This window comes from Oncorhynchus mykiss, chromosome 17 (assembly GCF_013265735.2).
Source record: "Oncorhynchus mykiss isolate Arlee chromosome 17, USDA_OmykA_1.1, whole genome shotgun sequence".
NCBI lineage: Eukaryota > Metazoa > Chordata > Actinopteri > Salmoniformes > Salmonidae > Oncorhynchus > Oncorhynchus mykiss.
The window spans coordinates 92,903,550-92,931,207 of NC_048581.1; the positions used below are offsets into that span (position 1 = coordinate 92,903,550).

The 27,658-nt window shown below is 40.9% G+C and overlaps 1 protein-coding gene across 1 annotated transcript; it reads right to left on the reverse strand.

Annotated features, from left to right (window-relative positions):
• LOC110494836 (dual specificity protein phosphatase 7) lies at positions 1-27,658 on the reverse strand. The gene is made up of 3 exons (XM_021570159.2): positions 26,872-27,658; positions 19,217-19,648; positions 1-1,340 (listed from the first exon to the last, which is right to left on the reverse strand). The coding sequence occupies exons 1-3, from the start codon at positions 27,278-27,280 to the stop codon at positions 1,030-1,032; spliced, it is 1,152 nt and encodes a 383-aa protein (XP_021425834.2). The 5' UTR covers positions 27,281-27,658; the 3' UTR covers positions 1-1,029.

Genomic DNA, 27,658 nt, shown 5'->3' on the forward strand with positions numbered 1-27,658 from the left:
ACACTCAATGTCTCTCTCTCTCTCTCTCTCTCTCTCTCTCTCTCTCTCTCTCAATGTCTCTCTCTCTCTCTCTCTCAATGTCTCTCTCTCTCTCGCAAGTGCCAAGAAACAATAAGCTTCACTGTGCAAACTGCATTAGGTCATCATTACAAACATAGAAAAGAAATGACAAAAACAACCAGAATATGATCAAAAAGTTACTTTCTGTTGGTCTGTTTTCTCTTTAGTTATAATATCTCCTTCAGCTGTCAGTGTTTTTGTACAGGTAAGAGTATAGTAGTAGTAGTAGTAGACATACACTTGTGTGTAAATGTATTCAAATATACAAATGCATACATACATACATACATACATACATACATACATACATACATGCATACATGCATACATACATACATATACATACATACATACATACATACATTCATACTGATAATACGTACTTGAAAATTACATTGTTATTAGCATCACTTGAACAGACTTGTGTTTTGTTTTAATAATAACTTATTAAGTTTGTTAAAAAATTTGACCAACATTCAATAGAGGGAGACCAGCTCCATAAGGGTGAATCCAAGACCCTCCAACACATCATCATCATCAAGACGTTGTTGATGAGGAGCTTGTCCAAGAGGACGACAATGACTCAATGAATGACTGCAGCAGATCCATCTATCTGCGTTACCCATCTTTGTATGATTCTCTGTACAGTTCTGTACTGCAGCATGAATCAGTCTACATCTAGGACTTCTTCCTTCCTTAGACATAAAATAATAGGCTGGTCAACAAGATGACAAGATAAGTCGCTTCCCAAACCACCGTGGAGATGAAACAGAAGAACAGGCTTCCTCCTCTTCCTCTCTGAGAGACCAATGATTCAACAAGCCAAACAGACTTCCATTAGGCATCTGTTCTCCTCTTCCCATGTCCATCCACCATCCCAGACTATCCGCTGTCAAAGCCAGCCTCTGACGATCAGAAGATAAACATTCACATCCAAGTTGGCCGCTCAAGTCTTGCCCCTCCTCCTTTTCATGTAGATTCCAGCGTGTCGAGCTGGAACACGTTATGATTGGTTGGCGTGGTGAAGAACAGCTGGTCATTGGTGGAGGTGTGGTTGTCACATGGGCTATTGAGCCCTAACGTTCTCTCAAAGTCTAGAAGCTGACCCATGAAGTTGAAGTTGGGAGAGATGTTGGACTTCTTGTGTTTGACGAAGTCGTAGGCGTCGTTGAGCGATAGGTTGAGCTTCTGCATCAGGTAAGCCACGGTGACTGTTACCGAGCGACTGATCCCTGCCAGGCAGTGCACCAGGATACCACACTTTTTGGAACGAGCTTCATCTGGAAGAGAGAAGGTAAAGATGAGTTTGAGGTGTTTTTTAATGCAACATAAATTAGTTTTACTTACTTTATTGAACTTGTGTGAAGCCTTCGAGTGTTCAGAAATATTTAAAGGGAACAGCTACAACAACTCCACCTGTCTGGTTTCTGGAGTTTATAATGAGGGAACAGCTACAACAACTCCACCTGTCTGGTTTCTGGAGTTTATAATGAGGGAACAGCTACATCAACTCCACCTCTCTGGTTTCTAGAGTTTATAATGAGAGAACAGCTACAACAACTCCACCTCTGGTTTCAGGAGTTTATAATGAGAGAACAGCTACAACAACTTTTTAGGTTATTGTCTTGCTGAAAGGTGAATTCATCTCCCAGTGTCAGGTTGAAAGCAGACTGAACCAGGTTTTCCTCTAGGATTTTGCATGTGCCTTGCTCCATTCCATTTCTTTTTTATCCTGAAAAACTCTCCAGTCCTTAACGATTACAAGCATACCAATAACATGATGCAGCCAGCACTATGCTTTAAAATATGGAGAGTGGTACTCAGTAATTTGTTGCATTGGATTTGCCCCAAACATAACACTTTGTCCTCAGGACAAGAAGTTAATTGCTTTGCCACATTTTTTTGCAGTTTTACTTTTGTGCCTTGTTGCAAACAGGATACATGTTTTGGAATATTTGTATTCTGTACAAGCTTCCTTCTTTTCACTCTGTCATTTAGGTTAGTATTGTGAAGTAACTACAATGTTGTTGATCCATCCTCAGTTTTCTCCTATCACAGCCATTAAACTCTGTAACTGTTTTAAAGTCACCCTTGGTCTCATGGTGAAATCCCTGAGCGGTTTCCTTCCTCTCCAGCAACTGAGTTCGGAAGGACGCCTGTATCTTTGTAGTGAATGGGTGTATTGGTACACCATCCAAAGTGTAATTAATTATTGCACCATGCTCAAAGGGATAGTCAATGTCTGTTCTGTTTACCTATCCACCAATACAGTGCCTTGCAAAAGTATTCATCCCCCTTGGTGTTTTTCTTATTTTGTTGCATTACAACCTGTCATTTATATGGATTTTTATTTGGATTTAATGGACATACACAAAATAGTCAAAATTGGTGAAGTGAAATGAAAAAAAATAACTTGTTTCAAAAATAAATAAAAAATGGAAAGGTGGTTCCTGCATATATATTCACACGTTGCTATGAAACCCCTAAGTAAGATCTGGTGCAACCAATTACCTTCAGAAGACACATAATTAGTTAAATAAAGTTCACCTGTGTGCAATCTAAGTGTCACATGATCTCAGTATATATACACATGTTCTGAAAGGCCCCAGAGTCTGCAACACCACCAAGCAAGCGGCACCATGAAGACCAGGTCAAGGACAAAGTTGTGGAGAAGGACAGATCAGGGTTGGGTTATAAAAAAATATCAGAAACTTTGAACGTCCCCCGGAGCACCATCAAATCCCTTATTAAAAAATGGAAAAAATATGGCACCACAACAAACCTGCCAAGAGAGGAACGCCGACCAAAACTCACAGACCAGGCAAGGAGGGCATTAATCGGAGAGGCAACAAAGAGACCAAAGATAACCCTGAAGGATCTGCAAAGCTCCACAGCGGAGATTGGAGTATCTGTTTATAGGACCACTTTAAGTTGTACACTCCACAGAGCTGGGCTTTGTGGAAGAGTGGCCAGAAAAAAAGCCTTTGCTTGAATAAAAAAATAAGCAAACGCTTTTGGTGTTTGCTGAAATGCATGTGGGAGACTCCCCAAACAGATGGAAGAAGGTACTCTGGTCAGATGAGACTAAAATGTAGCAAGCCCAACACCTCTCATTATGCCGAGAACACCATCCCCAGAGTGAAGCATGGTGGTGGCAGCATCATGTTGTGGGGATGTTTTTCATCGGCAGGGACTGGGGAACTGGTCAGGAATGATGGATGGTGCTAAATACAGGGAAATTCTTGAAGGAAACCTGTTTCAGTTTTCCAGAGATTTGAGACTGGGACGGAGGTTCACCTTCCAGCAGGACAATGACCCTAAGCATACTGCTAAAGCAACACTTGAGTGGTTTAAAGGGAAACATGTCTTGGAATGGCCTAGTCAAAGCCCAGACCTCAATCCAATTGAGAATCTGTGGTATGACTTAAAGATTGCTGTACATCAGCGGAACCCATCCAACTTGAAGGAGCTGGAGGAGTTTTTCCTTGAAGAATGGACAAAAATCCCAGTGGCTAGATGTGCAAAGCTTATAGAGACATACCCCAAGAGACTTACAGCTGTAATTGCTGTGAAAGGTGGCTCTACAAAGTATTGACTTTGGGGGGTGAATAGTTATGAACGTTCAAGTTCTTTGTTTTTTTGTCTTATTTCTTGTTTGTTTCACAATAAAAAATACTTTGCATCTTCAAAGTGGTAGTTGCATGTTGTGTAAATCAAATGATACAAACCCCACAAAAATAGGAAAAATGCCAAGGGGGGTGAATACTTTCGCAAGCCACTGTAGGTGCCCTTCTTGGCAAGGAATTTGAAAACCTCCCTGGTCTTTGTGGTTGAATAGGTGTTTGAAATTCCCTTCTCAACTGAAGGACCTTACAGATAATTGTAAGACGAGTTACAGAGACGAGGTAGTCATTCAAAACTCATGTTAAACACTGGAGGTTTTTAATTAAAAAAAAGGAGTTGAATACTTATTGACTCAATACATTTCAGCTTTTCATTTTTTATTTATTTGTAAAGATTTCGAAAAACAATTATTCCACTTTGTCATTATGGGGTAATGTGTTTAGGCCAGTGACACAAAATCTATATTTAATCAAATTTAAACTCAGGCTGTAACACAACATGTGGAAAAAGTGTGAATATATTCTGAAGGAACTAAATGACCCAAGTTCAGAACTAAATGATCCACGTTCAGAACTAAATGACCCCCGTTCAGAACTAAATGACCTATATTCAGAGCTAAATGACCCACGTTCAGAACTAATTGAACTATGTTCAGAACTAAATGGCCCCCGTTCAGAACTAAATGAACTATATTCAGAACTAAATGACCCACGTTCAGAACTACATTACCTATATTCAGAACTAAATGAACTATATTCAGAACTAAATGACCCACGTTCAGAACTACATTACCTATATTCAGAACTAAATGAACTATTTTCAGAACTAAATTACCCACATTTCGAACTAAATGACCCACGTTCAGAACTAAATGAACTATATTCAGAACTAAATTACCCATGTTCAGAACTAAATGAACTATATTCAGAACTAAGTTACCCACGTTCAGAACTAAATCGCTCATGTTCAGAACTAAATGACCCACGTTCAGAACTACATTACCTATATTCAGAACTAAATGACCCACGTTCAGAACTAAATTAACTATATTCAGAACTAAATTACCCACATTCAGAACTAAATGACCAACATTCAGAACTAAATGACCCACATTTCGAACTAAATGACCCACGTTCAGAACTAAATGACCTCCGTTCAGAACTAAATGACCTATATTCAGAACTAAATGAACTATATTCAGAACTAAATGACCCACGTTCAGAACTAAATGACCCACGTTCAGAACTAAATGAACTATATTCAGAACTAAATTACCCACATTCAGAACTAAATGACCCACGTTCAGAACTACATTACCTATATTCAGAACTAAATGACCCACGTTTCAGAACTAAATTAACTGTATTCAGAACTAAATTACCCACATGCAGAACTAACTGACCAACATTCAGAACTAAATTACCCACATTTCGAACTAAATGACCCACGTTCAGAACTAAATGAACTATATTCAGAACTAAATTACCCACGTTCAGAACTACATTACCTATATTCAGAAAAAAATGACCCACGTTCAGAACTAAATGACCCACGTTCAGAACTAAATGAACTATATTCAGAACTAAATTACCCACGTTCAGAACTACATTACCTATATTCAGAACTAAATGACCCACGTTCAGAACTAAATGACCCACGTTCAGAACTAAATGACCCCCGTTCAGAACTAAATGACCTATATTCAGAACTAAATGAACTATATTCAGAACTAAATTACCCACATTTCGAACTAAATGACCCACGTTCAGAACTAAATGAACTATATTCAGAACTAAATTACCCACGCTCAGAACTAAATTACCCACGTTCAGAACTAAATGACCCACGTTCAGAACTAAATGACCCCCGTTCAGAACTAAATGACCTATATTCAGAACTAAATGACCCACGTTCAGAACTAAATGAACCATATTCAGAACTAAATTACCCACATTTCGAACTAAATGACCAACATTCAGAACTAAATTACCAATATTCAGAACTAAATGATCCACGTTCAGAACTAAATTATCCACGTTCAGAACTAAATGACCCACGTTCAGAACTAAATGAACTATATTGAGAACTAAATGACCCACGTTCAGAACTAAATGACCCACGTTCAGAACTAAATGACCCACGTTCAGAACTAAATTAACTATATTGAGAACTAAATGACCCACGTTCAGAACTAAATGAACCATATTCAGAACTAAATTACCCACATTTCGAACTAAATGACCAACATTCAGAACTAAATTACCAATATTCAGAACTAAATGACCCCCGTTCAGAACTAAATGACCCACGTTCAGAACTAAATGACCTATATTCAGAACTAAATGACCCACGTTCAGAACTAAATGACCCACGTTCAGAACTAAATGACCCCCGTTCAGAACTAAATGACCAACATTCAGAACTAAATTACCAATATTCAGAACTAAATGACCCACGTTCAGAACTAAATGACCCCCGTTCAGAACTAAATGACCCACGTTCAGAACTAAATGACCCACGTTCAGAACTAAATGACCCTTATTCAGAACTAAATGACCCTTATTCAGAACTAAATGACCTATATTCAGAACTAAATGGCCCCCGTTCAGAACTAAATTATCCACGTTCAGAACTAAATTATCCACGTTCAGAACTAAATTATCCATGTTCAGAACTAAATTATCCACGTTCAGAACTAAATGATCCACGTTCAGAACTAAATGACCCCCGTTCAGAACTAAATGACCCACGTTCAGAACTAAATGACCCACGTTCAGAACTAAATGACCCACGTTCAGAACTAAATGACCCACGTTCAGAACTAAATGACCTATATTCAGAACTAAATGAACTATATTCAGAACTAAATGAACTATATTCAGAACTAAATGATCCACGTTCAGAACTAAATGACCCACGTTCAGAACTAAATGACCCACGTTCAGAACTAAATGAACTATATTCAGAACTAAATGACCCACGTTCAGAACTAAATGAACTATATTCAGAACTAAATGAACTATATTCAGAACTAAATGAACTATATTCAGAACTAAATGAACTATATTCAGAACTAAATGACCCCCGTTCAGAACTAAATGACCCACGTTCAGAACTAAATGACCTATATTCAGAACTAAATGACCCACGTTCAGAACTAAATGACCCCCGTTCAGAACTAAATGACCAACATTCAGAACTAAATTACCAATATTCAGAACTAAATGACCCACTTCAGAACTAAATGACCCCCGTTCAGAACTAAATGACCCACGTTCAGAACTAAATGACCCACATTCAGAACTAAATGACCCTTATTCAGAACTAAATGACCCTTATTCAGAACTAAATGACCCTTATTCAGAACTAAATGACCTATATTCAGAACTAAATGGCCCCCGTTCAGAACTAAATTATCCACGTTCAGAACTAAATTATCCACGTTCAGAACTAAATTATCCATGTTCAGAACTAAATTATCCACGTTCAGAACTAAATGATCCACGTTCAGAACTAAATGACCCCCGTTCAGAACTAAATGACCCACGTTCAGAACTAAATGACCCACGTTCAGAACTAAATGACCCACGTTCAGAACTAAATGACCTATATTCAGAACTAAATGAACTATATTCAGAACTAAATGAACTATATTCAGAACTAAATGATCCACGTTCAGAACTAAATGACCCACGTTCAGAACTAAATGACCCACGTTCAGAACTAAATGAACTATATTCAGAACTAAATGACCCACGTTCAGAACTAAATGAACTATATTCAGAACTAAATGAACTATATTCAGAACTAAATGAACTATATTCAGAACTAAATGAACTATATTCAGAACTAAATGACCCCCGTTCAGAACTAAATGACCCACGTTCAGAACTAAATGACCTATATTCAGAACTAAATGACCCACGTTCAGAACTAAATGACCCCCGTTCAGAACTAAATGACCAACATTCAGAACTAAATTACCAATATTCAGAACTAAATGACCCACTTCAGAACTAAATGACCCCCGTTCAGAACTAAATGACCCACGTTCAGAACTAAATGACCCACATTCAGAACTAAATGACCCTTATTCAGAACTAAATGACCCTTATTCAGAACTAAATGACCTATATTCAGAACTAAATGGCCCCCGTTCAGAACTAAATTATCCACGTTCAGAACTAAATTATCCACGTTCAGAACTAAATTATCCACGTTCAGAACTAAATTATCCACGTTCAGAACTAAATGATCCACGTTCAGAACTAAATGACCCCCGTTCAGAACTAAATGACCCACGTTCAGAACTAAATGACCCACGTTCAGAACTAAATGACCCACGTTCAGAACTAAATGACCCACGTTCAGAACTAAATGACCTATATTCAGAACTAAATGAACTATATTCAGAACTAAATGAACTATATTCAGAACTAAATGATCCACGTTCAGAACTAAATGACCCACGTTCAGAACTAAATGACCCCCGTTCAGAACTAAATGACCTATATTCAGAACTAAATGACCCACGTTCAGAACTAAATGAACCATATTCAGAACTAAATTACCCACATTTCGAACTAAATGACCAACATTCAGAACTAAATTACCAATATTCAGAACTAAATGACCCCCGTTCAGAACTAAATGACCCACGTTCAGAACTAAATGACCTATATTCAGAACTAAATGACCCACGTTCAGAACTAAATGACCCACGTTCAGAACTAAATGACCCCCGTTCAGAACTAAATGACCAACATTCAGAACTAAATTACCAATATTCAGAACTAAATGACCCACGTTCAGAACTAAATGACCCCCGTTCAGAACTAAATGACCCACGTTCAGAACTAAATGACCCACGTTCAGAACTAAATGACCCTTATTCAGAACTAAATGACCCTTATTCAGAACTAAATGACTTATATACAGAACTAAATGGCCCCCGTTCAGAACTAAATTATCCACGTTCAGAACTAAATTATCCACGTTCAGAACTAAATTATCCACGTTCAGAACTAAATTATCCACGTTCAGAACTAAATTATCCACGTTCAGAACTAAATGATCCACGTTCAGAACTAAATGACCCCCATTCAGAACTAAATGACCCACGTTCAGAACTAAATGACCCACGTTCAGAACTAAATGACCCACGTTCAGAACTAAATGACCCACGTTCAGAACTAAATGACCTATATTCAGAACTAAATGAACTATATTCAGAACTAAATGAACTATATTCAGAACTAAATGATCCACGTTCAGAACTAAATGACCCACGTTCAGAACTAAATGACCCACGTTCAGAACTAAATGAACTATATTCAGAACTAAATGACCCACGTTCAGAACTAAATGAACTATATTCAGAACTAAATGAACTATATTCAGAACTAAATGAACTATATTCAGAACTAAATGAACCATATTCAGAACTAAATGAACTATATTCAGAACTAAATGACCCACGTTCAGAACTAAATGAACTATATTCAGAACTAAATGAACTATATTCAGAACTAAATGAACTATATTCAGAACTAAATGACCCACGTTCAGAACTAAATGAACTATATTCAGAACTAAATGACCCACGTTCAGAACTAAATGAACTATATTCAGAACTAAATGACCCACGTTCAGAACTAAATGAACTATATTCAGAACTAAATGACCCACGTTCAGAACTAAATGAACTATATTGAGAACTAAATGACCCACGTTCAGAACTAAATGACCCACGTTCAGAACTAAATGACCCACGTTCAGAACTAAATTACCTATATTCAAAACGACAGTCGGAAGTTTACTTACACTCAGGTTGGAGTCATGAAAACTCGCTTTTCAACCACTCCACAAATGTCTTGTTAACAAACTATAGTTTTGGCAAGTTGTTTAGGACATCTACTTTGTGCATGACACAAGTAATTTTTCCAACAATTGTTTACAGACAGATTATTTCACTTATAGTTCACTGTATCACAATTCCAGTGGTTCAGAAGTTTACATACACTAAATTGACTGTGCCTTTAAACAGCTTGGAAAATGCCAGAAAATGATGTCATGGTTTTAGAAGCTTCTGATAGGCTAACTGACATAATTTGAGTCAATTGGAGTTGAACTTGTGGATGTATTTCAAGGCCTACCTTCAAACTCAGTGCCTCTTTGCTTGACATCATGGGAAAATCAAAAGAAATCAGCCAATACCCCAGAAAAGAATTGTAGATATCAACAAGCCTGGTTCATCCTTGGGAGCAATTTTCAAATCCCTGAAGGTACCACGTTCATCTGTATAAAAAATTGTACACAAGTATAAACACCATGGGACCACGCAGCCATCATACCGCTGAGGAAGGAGAAGCGTTCTGTCCCCTAGAGATGAACGTACTTTGGTGCAAAAAGTGCAAATCAATCCCAGAACAGCAGCAAAGGACCTTGTGAAGATGCTGGAGGAAACAGGTACAAAAGTATCTACATCCACAGTAAAAAAAAGTCCTATATCGACCTAACCTGAAAGGCCGCTCAGCAAGGAAGAAGCCACTGCTCCAAAACAGCCATATAAAAGCCAGACTACGGTTTGCAACTGCACATAGGGGCAAAGATTGTACTTTTTGGAGAAATGTCCTCTGGTCTGATGAAACAAAAATAAAACTGTTCGGCCATAATGACCATCGTTATGTTAGGAGGATGAAGGGGAGGCTTGCAAGCCGAAGAACACCATCCCAACCGTGAAGCACGGGGATGCAGCATCATGTTGTGGGGGTGCTTTGCTGCAAGAGGGACTGGTGCACTTCACAAAATAGATGGCGTCATGAGGGAGGAAAATTATGTGGATATATTGAAGCAACATCTCAAGACACCAGGCCCATGTTAAAAATTAGTATACAAATTTTGACCAGGGCCCATTTTTAAAAGTAGTGCATTTGGGACATAGTCATTGATATAGATGATCCATTATTCACAACCTAGATGATGTTCCTGGGTTTTATCTGGTGCAACACTCTGCACTATCAAGCCATTAGTGCTTCAAAGGATACCGCAAAGTAAGTCAGTCCCACTCTCTTTCAACCCATACTCCTTCCTTCCCTCCCCTCCCTCCCTCCCCAGACCATTAGTCCTCATCCACCAAACTCAGATTTGTCCGTCGGACTGACAGTTGGTGAAGAGTGATTCATCAATCCAGAGAACGCGTTTCCACTGCTCCAGAGTCCAATGGTGGCGGGATTTACACCACTCCAGATGATGCTTGGCATTGTGCATGGTGATCTTAGGCTTGTGTGCGGCTGCTCGGCCATGGAAACCCATTTCATGAAGCTCCCGACAAACAGTTATTGCGCTGGCGTTGCTACCGGAGGCAGTTGGGAACTCGGTAGTGAGTGTTGCAACCGAGGACAGACATTTGTTACGAGCTACACGTTTCAGCACTCGGTGGTCCCGTTCTGTGAGCTTGTGTGGCCTACCACTTCGTGGCTGAGCCGTTGTTGCTCCGAGACGTTTCCACTTCACAATAACAGCACTTACAGTTAACCGGGGCAGCTCCAGCAGGGAAGACATTTGACAAATTGACTTGTTGGAAAAGTGCTACCCTATGATGGTGCCACATTGAAAGTCACTGAGCTCTTCAGTAAGGTCATTCTACTGCCAATGTTTGTCTATGGAGATTGCATGGCTGTGTGCTTTATTTTTATACACCTATCAGCAACGGATGTGGCTGAAATAGCCACCGATACTTTTGTATATATAGTGTGTATAAATTAACTCTCGTGTGTCTAGACAAAGACAGTAGAACTAATGGAGTCTAGTCAGGAAAAACTATGGTTCCTTCTAGTGTATAACTAGGAGCTAGATGTTTGAACTCTGGTTCCTTCTAGTGTCTAACTAAGACCTGGAGGTTTAAACTCTGGTTCCTTCTAGTGTATAACTAGGAGCTGGAGGTATAAACTCTGGGCCCTTCTAGAGTATACAGTGTATCTCAACTCCAGTGAGCCTCAGGTGAGCCTGTTAAGAGTTTCTAACTTAAAGGAAATAAAGGTTGAGATGATTGTGGGTTAAACTACCCTCCTACATCTCACCTGAGGTTGAGTTTAAACCACAAAGCTGTGTGATCAGTAGAGGTCTTCATGGATCCACCTGTACCCGAATACCTGAGACCCAATAGGGGACACGAGAGGATCAGTATCCAGAATTGAAAATAATGTCATGGATCTGGGTAGGATCTGAATGCCACGGTTCTCGGGTATGTGTACATTTTCATTTACCTGTCCAGAAGGGCCGTACAGATCCGAACTTGACTGCTGCAGTAGAGACAGAGAGACATTTTACAATTGATGCTGCTGCCCTTTGCTTTTCACAACATTGGAGCGTGGCGCGTGTAGCTTGTCGTTGACCAATCATGAGTCATCAAAGCATCAATAGGCTATAGTCATGAAGCCTCCATATGTGGAAAAAGTTTGCAGATATATAATCAATTGAAGATTCAATAAAAATTATGGAATTAAAAGTTCAAGTTGAAAGATAGGCTACAAGTGACCTAGCTAACTAACAGGCCCTATCTAACTGTCCCTACCTAACGAACAAAAAGGCCCTATCTAACAGGTCAGACAACTTCCTGAGCTGACCGAGATGGCCGCCTTGCTTTGCGTTCCTAGGAAACTATGCAGTATTTTGTTTTTTTTAAGTGTTATTTCTTACATTGTTACCCTAGGAAATCTTAGATTGTATTACATACAGCTGGGGGGAACTATTGGATATAAGAGCAACGTCAACTCACCATCATTACGACCAGAAATATGACTTTCCCGAAACGGTTCCTCTGTTTGGCCTACCACCCAGGACAATGGATCGGATCCCAGCCGGCGACCCAAAACAACGGCGCCGTAGAAGGGGCAGACGGAGCGGTCTTCTGGTCAGACTCCGGAGACGGGCACATCGTGCACCACTCCTTAGCATACTACTCGCCAATGTCCAGTCTCTTGACAACAAGGTTGATGAAATCCGAGCAAGGGTAGCATTCCAGAGAGACATCCGAGACTGGAACATTCTTTGTTTCACGGAAAGATGGCTCACTTGAGACACGCTATCTGAGTCGGTACAGCCACCTGGTTTCTTCACGCATCACACCGACAGAAACAAGCATCTCTCTGGTAAGAAGAAGGGCGGGGGTGTATGCCTTATGATTAACGAGACGTGGTGTGATCATAACAACATACAGGAACTCAAGTCCTTTCGTTCACCTGACTTAGAATTCCTCACAATCAAATGCCGACTGCATTATCTACCAAGAGAATTCTCTTCGATCATAATAACAGTCATGTATATTCCCCCCCAAGCAGACACATTGACGGCCCTGAAAGAACTTCATTGGACTCTATGTAATCTGGAAACCACATTTCCTGAGGCTGCATTTATTGTAGCTGGGGATTTTAACAAGGCTAATCTGAAAACAAGGCTCCCCAAATTCTATCAGCATATTGATTGTGCTACCAGGGCTGGCATAACCCTAGACCACTGTTATTCTAACTTCCGTGACGCATATAAGGCCATCCCCATGTAGAGAAGATGTATCACTAGCCACTTTAAACTATGCCACTTTGTTTACATACCCTACATTACTCATCTCATATGTATAAACTGTACTCGATACAATCTACTGCATCTTTCCTATGCCGTTCGGCCATCGCTCATTCATATATTTGTATGTACATATTCGTATTAATTCCTTTACACTTGTGTGTATAAGGTAGTTGCTGTGAAATTGTTAGATTACTTGTTAGATATTACTGAATGGTCGGAACTAGAAGCACAAGCATTTCGCTACACTCGCATTAACATCTGCTAACCATGTGTATGTGACAAATACATTTGATTTGAGGCCCTAACTAACTGTCCCTAACTAACTAACTAACTAACTAACAAACAGGCCCTAACTAACTAACAGGCCCCTAACGAACAAACAGGTCCTAACTAACTAATAGGCCCTAAATAAATAACAGGTCCTAACTAACTAACAGGCCCTAACTAACTAACTGTCCCTAACTAACTAACAGGCCCTAACTAACTAACAGGCCCAAAGTAACTAACTAACAGGCACAAAGCAACTAACAGGTCCAAAGCAACTAACAGGCCCGAAGTAACTAACAGGCCCAAAGTAACTAACAGGCCCAAAGCAACTAACAGGCCCAAAGCAACTAACAGGCCCAAAGCAACTAACAGGCCCAAAGCAACTAACAGGTCCAAAGTAACTAACAGGTCCAAAGTAACTAACAGTTCTAAAGTAACTAACAGGCCCAAAGTAACTAACAGGCCCAAAGCAAATAACAGGCCCAAAGCAACTAACAGGTCCAAAGTAACTAACAGGTCCAAAGTAACTAACAGGTCCAAAGTAACTAACAGTTCTAAAGTAACTAACAGGCCCAAAGTAACTAACAGGTCCAAAGCAACTAACAGGCCCAAAGTAACTAATTAACAGGCCCTAACTAACTACAGTAGCTTTACATATTTCCCTAAAAGTGGAGCAGCAATCCCTGCTACCACACATTCCTGCGATTGACCAAGACCCTCAAACTCTGACTCGAAACCTTTCACATGTCATAGTGGGTTTCTTAACTGTGGCACTTTCAAAAGAAACACGGCTCAGGATAAATTCCAGAGCCAAACCAAAACTCCACATTCCCATGAAGCTGATGAGGGGAATACCCTGGTTATTCGTCTAGTAGTAGGGTGATTAATTAAATACTGAAACTAACCACAAATAGTCTGGTCTGAAATACTGAAACTATTGTCAAATAGTCTGGTCTGAAATACTGAAACTATTGTCAAATAGTCTGGTCTGAAATACTGAAATAGTCCTAAGTAAATATGACAAAACAAACCTCTCTGTTATAATTATTTTACTACTTTAGACCAGAGCCCTATTCCCTAAATAGTGCATTACTTTATACCAGACCCTATTCCCTATATAGCGGTACTAACATAGACCAGAGCCCTATTCCCTATATAGGGCACTAGTATAGACCAGAGCCCTATTCCTTATATAGGGCACTACTTTAGACCAGAGCCCTATTCCCTATATAGTACACTACTTTAGACCAGGGGGTTTATTATGGATCCCCATTAGTTCCTGCCAAGGCAGCAGCTACTCTTCCTGGGGTTTATTATGGATCCCCATTAGTTCCTGCCAAGGCAGCAGCTACTCTTCCTGGGGTTTATTATGGATCCCCATTAGTTCCTGCCAAGGCAGCAGCTACTCTTCCTGGGGTTTATTATGGATCCCCATTAGTTCCTGTCAAGGCAGCAGCTACTCTTCCTGGGATCCAGCAAAATTAAGGCAGATCAATAACATTACATTCCTAACTGACTAAGTGTGTGCCTTCAGGCCTCTACTCTACTACCACATATCTATAACACAAAATCCATGTCTGTATAGTACGTATGTTATTGTGTGTTGGTATGCATGTGTCTATGTTTGTGTTGCTTCATAATCCTGCTGTTCCATAAGGTGTATTTTTATGTTTTTTCAAATCGAATAGAATAACGTTTGTGTTAATTTTGCATGCTCGCACATGCGAGGGCGGTGGTGGGTGGGAGGTGTGGTCAACAAGTAAGTCTATCCTTCATTCTTCAGTCTTCACAGTGTTCAAGATGACCTGTCCTACTTCATTCACAGTGCTTCTCTAAATGACCTGGCCTACTTCATTCACAGTGCTTCTCTAAATGACCTGGCCTACTTCATTCACAGTGCTTCTCTAAATGACCTGGCCTACTTCATTCACAGTGCTTCTCTAAATGACCTGGCCTACTTCATTCACAGTGCTTCTCTAAATGACCTGGCCTACTTCATTCACAGTGCTTCTCTAAATGACCTGGCCTACTTCATTCACAGTGCTTCTCTAAATGACCTGGCCTACTTCATTCACAGTGCTTCTCTAAATGACCTGGCCTACTTCATTCACAGTGCTTCTCTAAATGACCTGGCCTACTTCATTCACAGTGCTTCTCTAAATGACCTGGCCTACCTCATTCACAGTGCTTCTCTAAATGACCTGTCCTACTTAATTCCCAATGGTTCTCTAAATGACCTGGCCTACTTCATTCACAGTGCTTCTCTAAATGACCTGGCCTACTTCATTCACAGTGGTTCTCTAGATGACCTGTCCTACTTAATTCCCAATGGTTCTCTAAATGACCTGGCCTACTTCATTCACAGTGGTTCTCTAAATGACCTGGCCTACCTCATTCACAGTGCTTCTCTAAATGACCTGGCCTACTTCATTCACAGTGGTTCTCTAAATGACCTGGCCTTCTTCATTCACAGTGCTTCTCTAAATTACCTGGCCTACTTCATTCACAGTGCTTCTCTAAATGACCTGGCCTACTTCATTCACAGTGCTTCTCTAAATGACCTGGCCTACTTCATTCACAGTGGTTCTCTAAATGACCTGGCCTACTTCATTCACAGTGGTTCTCTAAATGACCTGGCCTACTTCATTCACAGTGGTTCTCTAAATGACCTGGCCTACTTCATTCACAGTGCTTCTCTAAATGACCTGGCCTACTTCATTCACAGTGCTTCTCTAAATGACCTGGCCTACTTCATTCACAGTGCTTCTCTAAATGACCTGGCCTACTTCATTCACAGTGCTTCTCTAAATGACCTGGCCTACTTCATTCACAGTGGTTCTCTAAATGACCTGGCCTACTTCATTCACAGTGCTTCTCTAAATGACCTGGCCTACTTCATTCACAGTGGTTCTCTAAATGACCTGGCCTACTTCATTCACAGTGGTTCTCTAAATGACCTGGCCTACTTCATTCACAGTGCTTCTCTAAATGACCTGGCCTACTTCATTCACAGTGCTTCTCTAAATGACCTGGCCTACTTCATTCACAGTGGTTCTCTAAATGACCTGGCCTACTTCATTCACAGTGGTTCTCTAAATGACCTGGCCTACTTAATTCACAGTGCTTCTCTAAATGACCTGGCCTACTTCATTCACAGTGCTTCTCTAAATGACCTGGCCTACTTCATTCACAGTGCTTCTCTAAATGACCTGGCCTACTTCATTCACAGTGCTTCTCTAAATGACCTGGCCTACTTCATTCACAGTGCTTCTCTAAATGACCTGGCCTACTTCATTCACAGTGGTTCTCTAAATGACCTGGCCTACTTCATTCACAGTGGTTCTCTAAATGACCTGGCCTACTTCATTCACAGTGGTTCTCTAAATGACCTGGCCTACTTCATTCACAGTGCTTCTCTAAATGACCTGGCCTACTTCATTCACAGTGGTTCTCTAAATGACCTGGCCTACTTCATTCACAGTGCTTCTCTAAATGACCTGGCCTACCTCATTCACAGTGCTGGTCAAAATGACCTGGTCTACTTCATTAACAGTGGTTCTCTAAATGACCTGGCCTACCTCATTCACAGAGCTTCTCTAAATGACCTGGCCTACCTCATTCACAGTGCTGGTCAAAATGACCTGGTCTACTTCATTCACAGTGGTTCTCTAAATGACCTGGCCTACCTCATTCACAGTGCTTCTCTAAATGACCTGGCCTACTTCATTCACAGTGCTGGTCAAAATGACCTGGCCTACTTCATTCACAGTGGTTCTCTAAATGACCTGGCCTACTTCATTCACAGTGCTTCTCTAAATGACCTGGCCTACTTCATTCACAGTGCTTCTCTAAATGACCTGGTCTACTTCATTCACAGTGGTTCTCTAAATGACCTGGTCTACTTCATTCACAGTGGTTCTCTAAATGACCTGGTCTACTTCATTCACAGTGGTTCTCTAAATGACCTGGTCTACTTCATTCACAGTGGTTCTCTAAATGACCTGGCCTACTTCATTCACAGTGGTTCTCTAAATTACCTGGCCTACCTCATTCACAGTGCTTCTCTAAATGACCTGGCCTACTTCATTCACAGTGGTTCTCTAAATGACCTGGCCTACTTCATTCACAGTGCTTCTCTAAACGACCTGGCCTACTTCATTCACAGTGCTTCTCTAAACGACCTGGCCTACTTCATTCACAGTGCTTCTCTAAATGACCTGGCCTACTTCATTCACAGTGGTTCTCTAAATGACCTGGCCTACTTCATTCACAGTGCTTCTCTAAACGACCTGGCCTACTTCATTCACAGTGCTTCTCTAAACGACCTGGCCTACTTCATTCACAGTGCTTCTCTAAATGACCTGGCCTACTTCATTCACAGTGCTTCTCTAAATGACCTGGTCTACTTCATTCACAGTGCTTCTCTAAATGACCTGGCCTACTTCATTCACAGTGCTTCTCTAAACGACCTGGCCTACTTCATTCACAGTGCTTCTCTAAATGACCTGGCCTACTTCATTCACAGTGCTTCTCTAAATGACCTGGTCTACTTCATTCACAGTGGTTCTCTAAATGACCTGGCCTACTTCATTCACAGTGGTTCTCTAAACGACCTGGCCTACTTCATTCACAGTGCTTCTCTAAACGACCTGGCCTACTTCATTCACAGTGCTTCTCTAAATGACCTGGCCTACTTCATTCACAGTGGTTCTCTAAATGACCTGGCCTACTTCATTCACAGTGCTTCTCTAAATGACCTGGTCTACTTCATTCACAGTGGTTCTCTAAATGACCTGGCCTACCTCATTCACAGTGCTTCTCTAAATGATCTGGCCTACTTCATTCACAGTGCTTCTCTAAATGACCTGGCCTACTTCATTCACAGTGCTTCTCTAAATGACCTGGCCTACTTCATTCACAGTGCTTCTCTAAATGACCTGGTCTACTTCATTCACAGTGGTTCTCTAAATGACCTGGCCTACCTCATTCACAGTGCTTCTCTAAATGACCTGGTCTACTTCATTCACAGTGCTTCTCTAAATGACCTGGCCTACTTCATTCACAGTGCTTCTCTAAATGACCTGGTCTACTTCATTCACAGATTCCCTTCTGTTGTATAATGAGTTGTGCTAGAAACCTGTTGGCCAACTTTTGATGAGTTAATTAAAGGCCCACACTGTGATTTGACGATATAATCCCTCCAACGCTAGAGCGACTCAGATCAAGTCATGACTCATAGCGTTCATGGTGTGAAATGAGGCGTGTAGCAGGAAATACCACAAACCGCTCGGAAGAGATCAATCAGAGTTGTTTCTTAAAGGATGATGCATCTGAGGCTTGTTAGCTTAAGTTGCTGACTCATACGTCTGTACTATATATGTTGAGTTATAAGCTTTGTTATTCTGCTTGTAAATCTATGTTTTAAGCAATAAGACAGCTTGTTTGACTCAGCCAACGACTTAATGAATCTATCGCTGCCTGATTTAGTTTTATAGTTATATAACCTGAATGTTGGTGGGATGAGCTGAGGAAACAATTTTTCAAATGAATCAACTATGACCTGCGTTCATGAAACATTACGCAAACGAACATTACAACACGAGACAAGAATGAAAAGACTCTGAACTCCAACTGATCTGTGATTGAACAACATTCAAATGAGCAGGCTACTGCCACAACTCACCAATGAAAGAAATGGCCTCTGGGAAAAACTGCGAGAGGTTTTGGCTCCAGTGATCGGAGATGGGGATCTGTTTGTACTTGAAGTCTCCGTCGTGTTCAAACATGTTGGGCAGGTTGGGCGTGACGTTCAGGATGTACTTAATATTATACTTCCCCAGGATGTCCAAATTGGTGGAGTCTTTGGCACAGCCCAGGTAGAGGTACGGTAAGATCTGGACCGGGAAGGCAGGCTGGTTGTTGGGGAGAGGGCTGCCCTCGGACTCGGTGGCGCTGCCCGGTTCTCTGTCCGATGACTCCCCATCAGAACAGTCAGAGTTGATCCTCAGCCCCCCCAGCCCCAGGACAGACGCAGGCGGGGAACTGCTGGGGCAGGAACAGTCAAGGTTGATCTCACAGTGTTCTGGGTAGTCTGTCTGGAACTTGTTGAATCCACCTGGAAACAACAACGGAGACGTTTTAGAATATAATCAAATAAAACAGAAGAGAACTGCTGGAAAGAACAAAAGAGACATTTTAGAATAGAATCAAATCAAATAGAATCAAATAGAACAGAAGAGAACTGCTGGAAAGAACAAAAGAGACATTTTAGAATAGAATCAAATCAAATAGAATCAAATAGAACAGAAGAGAACTGCTGGAAAGAACAGGAACACAGATGGGTCAGAATCACAATATGAGAAAGGTTCTGTGACACGTCATTCCAGCGATTCTATAAATACAATACAGAGAAATTAGAATAGATTATAGCTTTATTGTCCAATGTGCAAATTGGAATATCGTCTGTGTGTGTGATAAATGACAGCATGAACAGAGATCTACCAGAATACTGACCGAAAGGTGTGAACAGCATTTATCAATTCAAAATGGCAAAATAAACTCCAAGAACAACCAGATACTATTTATATGTGCTAGACAGGAAACGGAAACATGACGGTCAAATAAATGTATACTGATACGTTAGCACATTAAACCCTATAACACAATAATAAACCCATCTCTGTGATTACTGTACATCCCATGTTTCCACTCCTTCAACATTTCATAGGCCCGGTTCTGGGCCCGGTTCCCCAAAAACATCTTAAGGCTAAGTTAATCGTTAGAAAGTTCGTAGGTGCATCGTTACATCTCCGAGCTGTTTCCAAAAAAGCCTGGTTATTAACGTTGCACTTGAAAACGCTCGTAATCTAACGCCCGCGTCAGACCGCTGGTAGAACAGCTAAATGTATCGTTAAAATGCCTTTTCTCCGCCGCGCGTCACTTAATACACGGAACATCACCGCTAAACGTGGAATCACACGGTTTATCCGCTATGACCGACATAACTTTAGAACAAAGTTGACTACCAATTGAAAGTTGCCCAAGTCTTTGCAATTAATACAAACAAGCGACGTATAAAAAGGATGCTTCAAATGAATAGACCTGAGATGAAAGCATTAACATGTAAATACAGTAGGCTATAGGCCTGTACATTTAAATCATATTGAATTACATTGCATGTTAAATCAATTGAGTTCTACATTGCTACTTGTAGGCTACTGTCTGTAATTTGTCTCAATATATTTTATGAAATTTAGCCTAACGTGCGCAATAATGTGCCAAATTTAGATTTTCGTTTCATTATTATAGGGTAAGCATTAGAATAAGCCGCATGAATATGTGCAATCATACGTGATAATATCTTTCTAGGAACTGATCCGTCGTCAGTATTGTGGAATAATTATAATGTTACGGTAAGATTTAAATGGAGAAAACTGATCCGAGAGCAGAGCTGTCTTTCTATAGATTCTATCAGTATTAAAACAACGTGCCTCAACGATACAGCTTTGGCGAATGTTCTTTCTGAACGGTGTTTTGAGAAACGCATGTTACATATTCGGTCGTCGTACGAAAGAAGCATCGTTATAAACACCAATGAGCCTACATTCCATCGCCCTGGGAAACGGGGCCAAGATATGGAACTACTTCTACACTGTGTGCTGTCTACATAACCAAAAGAATGTGGGCACCTGCCGATGGAATCATAGGCATTAATATGGGGTTGGTCCCCCCCTTTGCTGCTATAACAGCCTCCACTCTTCTGGGAAGGCTTTCCACTAGATGTAGGAACATTGCTGCTATAACAGCCTCCACTCTTCTGGGAAGGCTTTAATATGGAGTTGGTCCCCCCATTGCTGCTATAACAGCCTCCACTCTTCTGGGAAGGCTTTAATATGGAGTTGGTCCCCCCATTGCTGCTATAACAGCCTCCACTCTTCTGGGAAGGCTTTAGCCCGAACCATGAAAAACAGCCCCAAACAATTATTCCTCCTCCACCAAACTTACAGTTGGCACTATGCATTGGGGCAGGTAGTGTTCTCCTGGCATCCACCAAAACCCAGATTTGTCCATCGGACTGCCAGATGGTGACGCGTGATTCATCACTCCAAAGAATGCATATCTACTGCTCCAGAGTCCAATGGCGGCGGGCTTTACACCCCTTCAGCCGACGCTTGGCATGGCCCATGGTGATTTTAGGCTTGTGTGCGACTGCTCGGCCATGGAAACTCATTTCATTAAGCTCCCAACAAACAGTTAGTTAACTGACGTTGCTTCCAGAGGCAGTTTGGAACTCAGTAGTGAGTGTTGCAACAGAGGACAGACAATTTTTACGCGCTTCAGCACTCGGGGGTGAGCTTCTGTGGCCTACCACTTCGCGGTTGCGCCGTTGTTGCTCCTAGAAGTTTCCACTTCACAATAACAGCCCTTACAGTCGACCGGGGAAGCTCTAGCAAGGCAGAAATTGTACATGCTGACGTGTTGGAACGGTGGCATCCTTTGACAGTGCCACATTGAAAGTCACTGAGCTCTTCAGGAAGGCCATTCTACTGCCAATGTTTGTCCATGGAGATTGCACGGCTGTGTGCTGGATTTTATAGACCTGTCAGCAATGGGTGTGGCTCATCAGAATCCTTTAAGTTAGACCTACATCCCAACTCGGAGACGAGGCCCTATGTATTTATGAAATGAAAGTACTTTCCTGAACCATTTTAGACCGTTAATTGAAAACATATTTGGTTCATTCCACATTCTTTCCAAAACCCTTAAATAATTAATATTGTCACGTTCGTCATAACGATGAGACCAAGGCGCAGCGTGAGATGAATACATACTTCTTTAAATGAAGAATAAAACACTGAACAAACTACACAAAATGACCGTGACACTAATAAGACGAGTGCTGCCAGACAACTACACATAGACAATAACCCACCAAACCAACATGGAAAATGGCAACCTAAATAGGATCCCCAATCAGAGACCACGATAAACAGCTGTCTCTGATTGGGAACCAATTCAGGCCACCATAGACCTACATATACCTAGACCTACTAAAACCCCATAGATATACAAAAAACCGTAGACAGGACAAAAACACCTAGACAGGACTAAAACTAAACCAACCACCCCATGTCAGACCCTGACCTACCCAAAATAATAAAGAAAACAAAGATAACTAAGGTCAGGGCGTGACACATATAACATGTTTACTCCATTAGATTGGTCTAACAGTCGAAAGTTAAAGGGCTTGAACCATTGTGATTCTTACTACTGTGACAGAGTAAGAAATAAGCCACTATTAAGACAATAGAAGAAGATTTGGATCATTCCCACCACTGCCTACAGATTGATTCCAATCAGGCCACCATAGACCTACATATACCTAGACAAACCAAACCCCATAGATATACAAAAACCCTAGACAGGGTAAAAAAAAAACCTAGACAATACCAAAACCCCTTAGATATACAAAAAACCCATAGATATACAAAAACCCTAGACAGATTAAAACACCTAGACAAACAAAAACCCCATAGATATACAAAAACCCTAGACAGGATAAAAAAACACCTGGACAAACCAAAACCCCATAGATATACAAAAACCCTAGACAGTACAAAAACACCTAGACAATACCAAAACCCCATAGATATACAAAAACCCTAGACAGTACAAAAACTAAACCAACATATAACTGGTTTGTTTTGAAGCGTTTGAGAAAATAAAGAGCAGTATTTTTTTTAAATATCCGAATACTGTATATTATGGCATAGGAAACATGGCTGCCATCCATTGACTTTTCATTCAGACAACAATTATTTTACAACTTTAATATGATACAGACTAGAATGGAAAAGAATAGTGTAACTTGTTGAAAGGGAAACAAATAGATAATTAGTAATTGATCTAGTGACTATATAACTTGGGCTGTAATCCAGTGGTAACTTTAGTATCTTTATTTAACTAGTCAGTTAAGAACAATTAGTATCTTTATTTAACTAGTCAAGTCAGTTAAGAACAGATTCTTATTTACAATGACGGCCTAGGAACGGTGGGTTAACTGCCTTGTTCAGGGGCAGAACGGCCTAGGAACGGTGGGTTAACTGCCTTGTTCAATGGCAGAACGACCTAGGAACAGTGGGTTAACTGCCTTGTTCAATGGCAGAACGGCCTAGGAACGGTGGGTTAACTGCCTTATTCAATGGCAGAAAGGCCTAGGAACAGTGGGTTAACTGCCTTGTTCAATGGCAGAACGGCCTAGGAACGGTGGGTTAACTGCCTTGTTCAATGGCAGAACGGCCTAGGAACAGTGGGTTAACTGCCTTGTTCAATGGCAGAACGGCCTAGGAACGGTGGGTTAACTGCCTTGTTCAATGGCAGAACGGCCTAGGAACAGTGGGTTAACTGCCTTGTTCAATGGCAGAACGGCCTAGGAACAGTGGATTAACTGCCTTGTTCAATGGCAGAACGGCAGATTTTCGTACCTCGTCTGCTCGGGGATTCCAACGCTCTAACCACTAGGCTATACCTACCGCCCCTTAGGAATGGCTGCAACCTGGTTTCACAGCATTTCGTATTATTCTGTACGTAAATTACGTGACACTCCATTTAGTATGATATGTTACCAATTACAATTCATATGATACAGTATGTTACGAATTGCAACTCGTACAATATGTTACGGATTTGGAGAACGTATGATATGTTGCGAATTCCAATTAGTTGTTGCTAACGTTAGCTAGTCTAGGTGTTTGGCAGGGATGCCAACTGCTGAGGGCCCAGAAAGGTGACACTTTTTTGTTGCACTGAAACATACAATAAATCCCTGCTAGGGGGAAATGCAGGTTTTAACTAATTAAACACAGAATATCATCTACATGATCAGTCTCTGTGTGTGAAATATAAAGTGGTTAATGTGAACCGAACTCACAGCTAAAACATGTAAATCCCTGCTAGGGGGAAATGCAGGTTTTAACTAATTAAACACAGAATATCATCTACATGATCAGTCACTGTGTGTGAAATAAAAAGTGGTTAATGTAAACCGAACTCACAGCTAAAACATGTAAATCCCTGCTAGGGGGAAATGCAGGTTTTAACTAATTAAACACAGAATATCATCTACATGATCAGTCTCTGTGTGTGAAATAAAAAGTGGTTAATGTGAACGGAATTCACAGCTAAAACATGTAAAGAAAACAATCCAATGTTATTTGTTGCCTAAACTTTACTGCAAATGACACAAGTCTTGAGAAAATACAATACACTAATATTGCAGTTACCATGACAGCCTTTATAATAAAACGCTTGTGACCACACACATCTAAATATTGCACTTGGGGGGGAAAAAAAACATCTTAAAGTAGAAATATAATGAAACAAACAGGCTTTCTATTGTTGCCCTATTATAGTGGCCACTATAGTAGACATCGATCAGGTGCACAAGGCTACATGTGTGCAAAAAATGATATTCACTGAGTAAAAAAATAATTATAATCTCCCCCTCGCACACACACACACACACACACACACACACACACACACACACACGTGTTACTGTCAAGTTCAACACAACTAAAGCAATATCTTTGGGCTACACATTAATACATTGTACACTTTCTGCCTGTGGACATGTGTTCTACAACGTGCCAGCAGAGCATGAGACCCTTTGTTGGCATAATTGATCTCTTTCAGGCAGAGAGTAACACCTGGCAACCCTTTTATCCACTGTATTGAAGAAGTGAGAAAGAGGGAACGTGTGTGTTGTTCCTTTCACCTCTATAGAGGCATCCAGCTTAAACCAGGCGAGGCTCCAGCTACACTTGTTTAACAAGCAACGCCTAATTTTCACCTAATTCTCTCACTCTGAAAATTAACCACATAGTGTAGAGGGAAAACATTAGTTCACAGATAGTAGTTAGTTCGTTAACTAGTTAACATTATTTTATTTTTTCTACCTTTATTTAACTAGGCAGTTAAGAACAAATTCTTATTTTCACACAGATTGCTGGGGTTTAGTATGCAATTAACGCGTTATAACTTGAGGAACGGCAAGGAGTCATTTACCAGTTAATACTTTGGCAAATTAGTTAGGTTACTAATGTTTGCTCATTTCATGTTGTAACGTTAGCTAGCTAACATTAGCTGTCGGACTTTATTAGCAAGCTAATTTTCACACCATAAACTCAATTATTTGATTAGTAAAGTTGGCTAATGTTGCTCAACATTTCTCTGGCTAGCTAGCGGAGAATTCGATTCAGCTAGCAAGATACTTAAAATACTCGTTCCACCACACTTTCTCCTCACCTCAAACTTTCCAAATGTCAGTTGTTTTTCGGTTACAGCTCATGAAGTACGCATCATCACCTTCTCACCCCGGTCTCCGTGGTCAGGCTTCTCCTCTACCGTTACCTCGTCGTTATCGTTCAGGGGACGCGCTGCTGTAACTGACAAGCTGCCTTTCCAGAGGCTCGCTGATGCTGTAACTAGTCAGTTGGTTGCCTCTTCTTTCTTCAGCTGCGCTGCATTCTGTTGTTATGTGAACGATTGGCTGAGCCTTGGACACAGCCAGTATTGCTCCGCCCCCTACCCCAAAAGTGTTATCATTGGATCTACACAAATCACGCAGGTCACCTATTTTGGATTCAAAATGGCGAATTTCACTGAAAGTTGACTAGTTTGCATCCCTGGTTAATTAAGACAAAGGTTAGGAATTAGGTTAAAAGGTTAAAGGGTTAACTAAAAGGGTTAAAGGTTAGAGTTAGGAGAAAGGTTAGCTAACACGCTAAGAAGTTGCAAAGTAGCTAATATTGCATGTGATGAGATTAGAACACACAACCTTTGGATTGCTAGACGTTATCTGCCCGACCAACCACCCTCCTTTCATTTTTGCCTTTAGCAATCTCTTGTCTTATGTAACCATACCAAACATAATATATCATAGGAAATGTAAATCCAGACACTGAATTTAGTATGTTACGTCTAGTCTATGAGACCAGGCTGAGGAATAGAACATAGTTTGGGCTATAGTGGATTCGTAGGCTAACAGGTAGTCTAGAACAGAATATAATATACGCTCTTAGAACATAAAGGGTTATAAAAGGGTTATTTGGCTGTCCCCATAGGAGAACACTTTTTCGTTCCATGTAGAACCCTCTTTAAAAAAGGTTCAACATGGAACCCAAAGGGGATTTATCTGGAACCAAAAAGGATTCTCCTAAAGGGTTATCCTTTGGGAATAACGAAAAATAATTTTGTTCTAGACTGCACCTTTTTTCCAAGAGTGTAGAATAGAATACGGAAATATCACAATTAAAGAGCAAAGAAGCTAACTCTCACCTTCCAGGTAAAAAGCCTTGGAGCCGTCATCCCGGAGCTTTTGCAGTAGCAAGCCGAGGACAGAGCTCACCAGCCCGGTCTCCTGCCAGTCCGTAGTGGCCTCGTCGTAGAGAAGAATCATGTCCGTTTTGCACCGCTTCACGAATTTCTCCTTATCCTCGTTGTTGGGAATGATGGACCGGATCGGTAGATTCCCCTTCTTTAGTCTCCGCAGCATCAAACCGGGAATCGCCAGATTGATGGCCGACTCTATGTGTGATGATTCGTAGAGCTCGTGCGATCGGCAGTCCAGCAGCAGTAGCGAGCTCACCCCGAGCCCGGACTCAAGTTCCTCTTGAAGCCATTCCACACTTTTACTCGACATCATCTCTGTCACGACCCGGGAACCCTTCCAAAGAGTAATTTTCATTAGGGAAATATAGATGCGGCTCTTTGCACTAACACGCGGGCCAAAAAAATAAAATCACGGCGCTAAACTTCTACTCGTGTGGATATGGACAGAACCACGTCCGTCCGCTCTGATCCCGGTCGTCCCACGATACAGCAGCAGCTCACCCGGGCTGGTAGACGGAATCAACACACCACCAGGCTGCAACACATTAACGATATTCTCTCAGACCGTTTGATACTGCGTCCCATTACTGAAAAGACCATATAGGCTAAGTGTTGTCTGGTTTTATAAATCTGATCAAAATGTGGCTTCCAGGTGAATCATAACTACAGCACATTATTTTTGGACATTTGCCTTTCGACCGCCTCCCGTGTGTCATTTCCAGTAACCGCTATG